This window comes from Aythya ferina, assembly GCF_964211825.1.
Source record: "Aythya ferina genome assembly, chromosome: 4".
NCBI lineage: Eukaryota > Metazoa > Chordata > Aves > Anseriformes > Anatidae > Aythya > Aythya ferina.
Genome location: NC_140300.1, coordinates 72,123,296 through 72,132,957, shown reverse-complemented (window position 1 = coordinate 72,132,957; position 9,662 = coordinate 72,123,296). Strand labels below are relative to the sequence as shown.

The 9,662-nt window shown below is 38.5% G+C and overlaps 1 protein-coding gene across 6 annotated transcripts in view; it reads right to left on the bottom strand.

The window, feature by feature from the left end:
• Positions 1-9,662, bottom strand: part of SGMS2 (sphingomyelin synthase 2) — a 39,088-nt gene that overhangs the window by 8,082 nt on the left and 21,344 nt on the right. For all 6 annotated transcript variants that reach the window (XM_084516982.1, XM_084516985.1, XM_084516981.1 and 3 more), the window contains exons 2-5: positions 5,183-5,839; positions 4,291-4,408; positions 3,258-3,411; positions 598-764 (exon numbers count right to left, since the gene is read on the bottom strand). In XM_084516982.1, coding sequence (XP_084373108.1) covers positions 598-764; positions 3,258-3,411; positions 4,291-4,408; positions 5,183-5,637 — 894 coding nt within the window. In that variant the 5' untranslated portion in view covers positions 5,638-5,839. The remainder of the gene's footprint in view (positions 1-597; positions 765-3,257; positions 3,412-4,290; positions 4,409-5,182; positions 5,840-9,662) is intronic.

Sequence of the window (9,662 nt, the reverse complement as noted above, 5' to 3'; positions counted from 1 at the left end):
AGGGATACTCTAAGTACTCCAGGGAGATAAAGCACTCAAGTTTTTTTGAAGGAGAGTCTTTTCAGGCATGTCATGTTTCCATTAATGACTAGTAGTTGAAAACGAGAATAAAATGTCAGTTCTCAAGCCCTTCTATGTTCCTACTTGAAAACACTGAAGTAAATGAAAATATCTTCTGAATAATATACTTTTAAATGACATTTACTACAGCAGAACTGCCAATGGAATTTCAAGATGGTGAGAAATACCATTTACCTCGAGCAACCTAAATTATCTACTGTTGATTCATAAACTTACATAATCAAGGGCTATTCTGCACATCCACAACAGCAACAAAACATTGAAGTTCAAAAAAAGTGTTTTTATGCCAAGATATCAGAAATGCTTTTTAGAACTTAAACCCCAGATTAAGAAGAGATTATTAAAGCATTAAACATTTACTTAAACCATAGTAGAGTCAAGCTCCTTGACAAACTCAATTAAAATTTCAATACTGACCTTCTAATTTTTATTTCAAAACTAAGAACTAATTTTGGCTAGTGAGCAGAATCAACAAATGCAGGCAATACATTGATTCTGAACTTATTTGCGACTCACCTTTTCATTAGCCATCGAGTGGTACCACCAGAAGAGCCGTGTGGTGATGTAGTAAGCAATGATGACATCTACAGTGTAGTGTTCATGAGCAACAAGTATACAAATTATGCCAGCAGCACTCATCAGCCAGCAGATTAAGTGGTACCACCAGAAATGACGTGGTGAATCTGTAAGAACAGGGAGGTAAAGGGAATACAAAAGCAAACATATTACTATAGCAATCCACAGTGGGTTAAGTAGGAAATTAAAAAAATATATTTGGTTTGTTTGGGTTCATCATAAATGTTTTATGCTTTAAAATTTAGTAGTCTTACATCATATATATAAGCTGTCACTAGAGGCAGACGGACCATCACCTGTTTTGTAGTCAATTTAAATTTTCCAGTTAACACCAATTCTATTTTCCACGTATCCTATAAAAAGTTATTTTACTTGGCTGCTCTGAATCTCCCGTTCTTTAGTCTATACTTGAGGTAGCTTTCATTCAAGTCCAGTGTCTAGAACTGATGTAAACTGAGCACAAAATCAGATGAAACAGGAAAAAGACACATGTACTTCAAACTCCTAGGTTTTAACTACTTCACTGAGATCTCTACTTTGCAAAACACTACACTGTATGGGGAAGAACAGTGCAAATTTACTCATCTTAACAAAAAAGTCTAAGTGGGAGCAAAGCTATTCTTCAAAATGTATTTAAGCCACTTCAGCAGCACAGTTCCCTTCCCTTTCTCTCCCCATTGAAAAATGTCTTGGGTGTCACAAAGACCATTCATAACTTCTGACGGGCTAACAGGCTTCATTTCACTTGCAGTGGGAGGTTTTGGCACCCTTTCACTTGTGGAACTATGGTCAGCTTTTAATTTTACACACCAGCAGACAAGTTACTGATCTCAAACCTACCCAGCTAGTTTGATATAGGCCTGTGCAAAACAGCAGCTGTAAGACTTCAATTTCGGTGCATATGCCAGAAAAGCAAGCTTTCATGTTCCCCTAAACATTACAAATTCATACTTACTGGTTAAGAAAAGAATCAGAAGCCAAGTCATTTCATTAAGTTGAAACCAACCCCAAGCAATATGCACACGGCTAGAAATGCAAATTACTATTCTAGGCAAAGAAGTTGGAGTATGAGGGAAATAAAGGAGGCAACAGCAAAGGATTAAAAATGCAAACAAATCCACTAAACTGGAAATAATAAAAACCTCATTTTCATCTGATACTGAAGTTTGTCATATCAGAAGAATGAGAGAGCATCTCATCGAGAGAGAATCAGTTATAGAGCACACCACCACAGAAACGTGTGCTTAATAATTAGGCAGCAAAAGACTCATTACAAGAATCTGTATGATACAAGTCTTCCAACCCTTTGTGATAAAAGGGCAAGAATTACACTATCACTAAATAATGTGTTACCTGCACCTGTCCTTGTACTAAATACACTGAAGAGTATGAGAACAGCATTAAGCTGCAGTTACAGCCACAAACTAAGACATAATTTTGGTTTTAGGCCATTTTCCTAATACTGTACTGGTAATTTTGATGAGTTACATATGCCATTCCCTCAGTACTATTCACTTTACACAGATGACCAAGGCCTAAGAGTCAGGAGACAAATTAGTTATCCTAAACCTCTATTATAAAAGCTTGCAAAATCTGCAGGTGCAAGATGGTTTTAGGTTTACAATATTAAAGAGGCATTTTCAGATGTTTTTGAAGGCAGAACGCAGCATTGCGACACACCTCTCCCCTCAGCATTTTAACAGAGGGAGGCATTCAACTGATGCTAGCTAGTCCTATTTGTTTCAGTGAAGAGTCATACATTTCCATGAGCTACGCTAGCATTTGCGTAGTTTGGGATGTAACACTAAGAAGGTTCCAGTTCCAAACATGCCAACTGAAAAGGAAACTCCTCACTCCTCATTTATAAGCAGAGGAGTTACAAGGACAGAAGCACTGCTTACCATATATCAGACTCCAAAGTTGGTACTCAGTTCTGCAGAACTTCAGCTGATGCTGTGTGAGCAGCACAGAGATTCCTCACCCTCCCCACACCCAATAACACTATAAAGCAGAAGGGGAAGCTGTAACCCCATTATCTCCTGTGTGCTTACCAAACTCTTATTAAATTTGAAGTCCCAAGGAAGAGACTCTAGAAGAAGACATCCGAGGAGTAAAAAAAAAAAAACGAAACCCACATCACTTTCCACTGTTTGATGTAACTAACATACTACATGCTTAGAAGAACATAGCTTCTGTACGTAGAAGCAGTGTGCAATGACTGTACATTCAAGCCACAAAAATCGCTTCAAACCTAAAGCAGTCAGCCTGCACAGAGCTAGTCTGCAGTGTGTTTTAGCCAAAATTTGAATAACCTATCAATGAATAATTAAATGCTGGCTTGCTTCAACCAATCACTTCATATAAAGCTAGAAGTGAACCGTCTAGTCACATCAAACCCTAAAAATCCACACCACTTTTACTATACCTATGTTCCATTTTCATTCTGCAAAGTCATGACTCGTATTTTCAAGCATCTAAGCACACCATCTGTGTGGAGTTGTTCAGTAACTTCTGGAGGGCAGTGTTACATGTACTCCTATCACATGCTTTCCCAGTGCAACAGATACAAACGGGAACGTATTAAATACACCATAACTTACACTCTTTGATGAACAGGTAGATCAGTGTTAGCACTACAGTGTGACCACTAAACAGGAAGTCTCCACAGAGGACGTGAGATCCAGTTATGGACAGACCACCACCAGATATCAGTCGCAGGATCCTCTGCAACTTTGCCTGAGAATCTCCGTTCAACTAGACCACCAAAAAAAAAGTAAAACAAAAGTTAAGGTTAGAGCGTAAATTACCTGAAAACACTTTTTGATAAAATTCTTATGCAAACTTAGTTGAGTTGGGGGAGACAGGAACAAAAAGGACACTTATCTTTATTTTCTTTGTGTTCTACCCCCCCCCAAAAAAAATCTCTAAACTTAGTAAATATAAAGTTGTTTGAGTTACAATCTCAGTCACAACTTACTCAGATTTAGAGGCTTTTTTTTTTTTTAAAATGCATTCAGATCAGGTCTTTATTTCAGACAAATGTTTGGCAAATACACGCTTTTACTCAGTTTCACCTAAAGTGAAGGTTAATTCTAGGGGAAAAAAAATGATAAAGTGTCTCAGGCTGAAAAATACCTGAAAGATTATCTAGTTCCAACCAATAGTATCATAAAGATAAAGGGATTTTTTCGTTTTTCAGAATCAGAGGAATATTCACATGGACAAAAAGATCCTGAAGAGCCATCAAGTTTCTCAGAGTTTGAGTAAACCCTCTTGTTTCAATGGCAGCAAAGTGTCTTTGCTGAAAGGACGTTTAAAATTCCCTTTGTTTGCCTCTTCCCACCCTTTGATAAAGCCTGCAGGCAAAGTAATCCTGCAAGCTATTAAAGCAAAGTAGTTGAGGGACTCTACAACAGTGATGTAAATGAAGCTTTCTTCCGTAACAAAAGAACATAGTGGATGAACTATTTAAGTCAAGTTCTCCCAACTGGAAAGCATAAAACTGAACAGACACGTTTAAGGTTGATGAGATCCTACCCAAAAAGGTGACAAATTCATTTTAGTATTTGCTTTAATGAGCCATAATGACTCAGGCAGAGATTAAGACAAGAATTAGGAAGTAAGAGCTCTTACCTTTGGCGCACACTGAAAATGCATTCCAGGCACAGGTAAAGTGGTAACATACATAGTAATACAGCGGTACAGGTACAAAGTTCCTATTATAAAAAAAAACCTGCGTCCCACTATTGATCTGAAAGGAAGGGAAGAAGGGAAAAAAGGATTAACTACAAAGGTCACATGCAGGATACACGTGTAAGAGTTAGAGCTCCAGCTTCGTTAGATAACTAAATACACAGAATTAAAGAGCAGCTCCACCCCACTGCTCCTTGCCTCAACACTTCTCTACAGCACTACTTTAAGTCAAATACTAAAAAGTCCTCCTTGATCATAGTAGGATATAGCAACTACCACAAAGGTCCCAGCAAAGCTATCTTAACATGGCCTCAGTCTGATCTAGGCATGAAATTCGGGCATGCTGTCAGGTACAGTTTCCCTTGACTCAGTGACTTTTCTCATATTTGGAAGTGAAGTACATGTTTATCTTAAACAAATCAAGACAAGAGAACAAGCTTCTAGTCCAGCTGTAGAAGACAGTGGCTTCTTCCTCAGATGCATAAAAGTTTTTTGTTTTTTTTTTTTTTTTTTTAAAGTATTGCTGATTTCCTGCTTAAATGTAGCCATTTCAGTAATCACAACTCTGGAATGCCCAACCCTGTAGTAAATTTGAGGAGTGAAAGTACATATCAAATTCCAATTCAAAAACACTACATGATAAACAGGAGAAAGCCATATCTCTGTATCCAGCATGGACACCGGAGCATTTTCTAATAGCTGTCCCTTCATCGTTTTCTGCCAGACCTATTCGACCATAAAGCTACAGATTGTACTGTAAGCTTTCTTCTACTACCCAAGTTAAGTGACAGAAACCAACACTCTGGAAACAGAGAAAGAAACAGTTACTTACTTATATCTAAGAAATAACCACTGGAATATCCATAATCCAACTAGTATCATTCCGTTTATTTCGGATACGGAAAAAGCCCATTTCACACGATCAACATAATCAAAAAATTTATCAGGCAAGGGAGGGCTAAGCTCCTTCGGAGGTACTCTCTCATGGACCACAGTGATCATGACAGTTGTTAGAATCAAGTTGAAGAGAGCATAGACAAAGGCAATGCCTGTTTTCCACCACTCCAGAGGAAATTTGTTCCTTGTCTCAGCAGGCATAGCAATCTGGATGTAATCGGGATATTTCTTTGCTGTTTTTCGCAAGCCATTGGACAAGCCCTTGGGTTTGCTATTGCCATTTTTGTTCTCCTCACTGACTGAGAGAGTAGGTCGTGTGTAGCCATTAGAAGCATCATTGTTTTGACCCTCCATATGTTCTTCAAGCTTCGCTGTCTCAATGGTATTCATTCACCTGGTTTGGGCTGTACAACTTGGGAGTTCGGGTGACTGTTTTCCAGGCTCTCTTTAAAGTCTCTTGCTCCTCAAAGTCCAGTGTTCTCGTTCCTAGATGATTTTTGATTACGGGTAAAATTCTTAAGATGAGTCCATTGTGCTGAAAAATACTGTAAAGCGAGTTGTGGAGACAACTTTTTCTCTAGAGCTGCATCATCTGCAAAAAAAAAAATAATCAGGACCTTCAGAACTATTAACGTGACAATGAAAAAATCTTAGAAATGCTTATTATATATGTTTATATCCATTTTACATATACAGTCAAAAAGAAACTAAAGGTGATACTGTAAAATCATTCAAGATTAGACTTATCAAGCTACAGGTTAGGCTTTTTCTTTTTTTAAAAGGAGAAGATGTACAGCCTTTAATCATCACAGCTCTCACTTTAGTTGTCAGAACTAAGACTAATCCACGTGTGCAGCAATTCTGAGGCTTATCACTCCAGGGCATTTTGTACAAAATAATCACTCCTGCTTGACAATACAGTTACTGTATATTAACATTGTTTATCCATATAGATCAGTCAGCCAATCTTGTTAGTTGAGGTGATGAGACAAAAGAGAAACCACTACAGGATTTCGTCTTGTAAGGCATAAAATCAGATTATCTAGGGAATTCACTCACGGATAGCTCAATTAAATATCCTTGGAACTAGAAGTATGTCAACCACAGCTGTTGTAGTACCCACTAAACATCTGGATTTTCAGAGAACTGAGAAATACTTCTGGATTAGATTCTTAGTTACGGTAACCTATATGTAGAATCAAGTATGAGTGATCTGTATTTTTCCATTGGTTTACATAGAAAGGGGTCTAAATAGATGTTTCAAACAGAAATGAGTAGCAAGACTCATTGTGCAGGATTTATTTCAGGCTGTATTTATCAATTCAGGAAAATCCGTCAGTTAAAGGCACCCATTGAAGTTTTCACTAGGTAAGTGAAAGCCATTTTCTATACTACACTTTACAGAGAAAGCACAGTTCACCTCTACAGAGCCAAAGTAGTTCTAGTTGAATCAATAGCCAAGTTTTGTCTTTAAAGTTCTGTGATATTGCCTTTAGTTGTAGCGTACAGTTTTTATTCTGTTCAATTCCCATTACAAAAGAAATAATATACAAAGTGTTCGCTGTCTACCTGCTAATTTTTTTTATTGCTTCTCTAAGAGGAGAGCCCAACACTACCACCGCCACCTCACACCTGCATGCCAAAACAGGCTGCTGCTGTAACGCTGTGCTGTGATTAGGATGGTAACTGGAGCTGCCCATCTCCCTGTTCCGTCATAGACCTTGTTTAGGAGAAAACAGGCTGTTTAGGAAAAGCTTGTTTAATAATTCATCTCTTTATAGCAAAGAACCTAAACTCAAGACAGTCTGGAAACTTTTGGTTTGATGATTGTGTCTTTTTTAAAGAAGGGTATTTAACATGGTCAGCACATAAATCCTACTGATATTCTATCTACACTTCTTACAGCCAAATGACAAAATGGCTAATTAATTGATGCCAAATAAGATTCATACAATTAATCCCAAAATATTCAAAAGAGTATTCAAGAGGTATTTCTAAATTAACTTCTCAGTGGTTGGATTTTTCTAAATCCCTATCAAGTGCACGAGAAGCTACACACAAAGCAAACTCCCCCACCTGCAAAAGTGACAACCTGGAGAAGACAAGTGATGGTTTCTGATACTTTTTTCCTCCCTCTTATTCTGAGAAGTTCCACTTTCCTAAGAGTAGGGGATGCTTAAGCCAACAGCTGGGCAACAACTTCATTGTGGTGCTTGTCAAAACTAAGACTATTCTATCAGAGCAGATGTTAAATCAGTCGTACTAGAGTAGGAGAGCATTTCAACTTCCATGTGTACTCATCTTGACACATTCCTTTCCCTGTCTGCTAAAGACAAGCATAAGACCCAAGACTTCAATGATGATACAGAAAAAACACTTCTGCTGTAGTGTCACATCTACACACAGATAAATGGAGATACAGATAGACTTAAACCTTTGCTACTTCAGTGTTCAGAAGTCTTATGCCATTGGTAATTAAACGATACCTAGAAAGTAGTACCCTTGCATAACTATTTCTATAGACTGGTCAAATCTGCATGCATATGCATGTAACGGTACAGAAACGTGCTGATGTCTTATCGCAGCCACACAAGCACACAAAGAAACTCTTTCCTCAGTTCAGCTGTTTCCAAGAACAAGGCAAAGAGACATTTCACTGTTAACATTTAATTTCTGTGTAAGGCTTGTACTCTTCTGTATTCAAATCCAAATTCCAAGCAGAAAAAGGTTTTCCAGGTTTTTGGAACCATGGGTAAGCATTTGAAAGGAAGGAAGGAACAAAACCTGGTCTTCACACACAGTCCAAATCTCAAATTGTAAGAGCAAGCTCACTAGGGAGGAATCTGTGAGAGCATGTTACAACTTCCCCCTGTTTAAGTTCACACTGTATGTGTATTCTGATCAAAACACATATCGCCTGTTATGAATCATTAAGTTTACAGGAACCAGCTACAGTAAAAAAAAATAAAAAATTAGAATCAAGCTTGAGAGGACAAAAACCAGCCTACTTGATGCCTGTTTCAAGTTTATCATTGTTCTTTCCTGGTTTTAATGAGATCTGATTCCAGGAGCAAAGAAGCCTAGCTCCAATTAGGCTGGTCATCATCCAGCAGGTTCCTCCTACATATCTGCCCTCTAACTAAACAGGTTACAGAGAGCAGTCCATTTCCAATGGCTAACATCAGAAGACCAGCAAGAAAAACAAGCTTTTATATGCTCTGCTCCAAAAGGCATTATTTCATAGAAAAAGCAGTTTGAGTTTCATTAAGGAAAATTACTTGGGGATAGACATGGTGATGTTTTGCTCCTGTGTGATTCTTGATTTAATTGCAAGCATCACAGCCCAAGCACTGATTTCTGTCATGTTCCCAGGAAATGGATGGGGGAAAACGAGAAATCATATGCCAACTGTTGCCCTCCATACCAAGAGCAATAAAAAACATCTTCTCTTTTAATGAGCAGAGATCATAGATCTCCCAGGCTCACACAATTTTTACCAATAGCAGAAGTATAAGGCATGATAGACTTATTATTCTATTGACGGAAGAGTTAGAGCCTAAGCCTCATTTATGAAATCTTACAAGCGGTTCCTTCCTGATTCCCAACAGATGCCTGTACATCTCTGAAAAGTACGCACATCCCCAACCTGAAGATACAAAGCACACATCAGTATTCATTTAAGACCATACAACATGCGTGGGAAGACTGCGTTACCCACAAAACACCAATTTTAATCCTCAAAATACAAGATTAGATAAAGCTTTTTAAGAAGTGTAGTCAGTCATTCAGCACCAGCTTTTCCCTTCAGAGCTTTAAGGTAACACCAGGCATTAGCGGAGCATTACACTAATGCAGTATTCATAAGTGAAGTCACCCTTTTGTTTCCTAACATTTAATCTTCATCTCATATACCTGTTTCAAGGATCACTAAATCACTGCACACAACCTACTCTGCGAGCTGCGAGAAGTCACGCTCCTTTTGATCACTGAAGATTAGAAAGAACAGAACGTCTCGAACTCAACACATTGAAGAGAAAAATGAAGAGTCATAGGTCACAGAACTGAACATTTGACTTTTGACTTGGCAGGTTCACTTCAGAAGCTATCCTACGATGGAAGCAGTCAGTTTAACAGGTAGATCTGTCATACCACAAAATTCTTAGAACTGAAAAAAGCACTCTCTGACTCAACGAAGGAAACACAAGCAACCTGTTTCATGGTACCTCTTCAGTGCTTGCAGCAAGGGCGACAAGCAGCATGATGTGGCTGGACTCCTCGTTCCTCCCCGGCACACAGAGGTCAGCCAGCCTTGAAGCCCACCTCCAAACGCTTGCTGTTTCCCCAGAAGGGGTTAGGACAAGCAGGAAGCGCTCAGATGTTTGGACATTCCTGTTAAACCTGTCTTGGGATTTCTC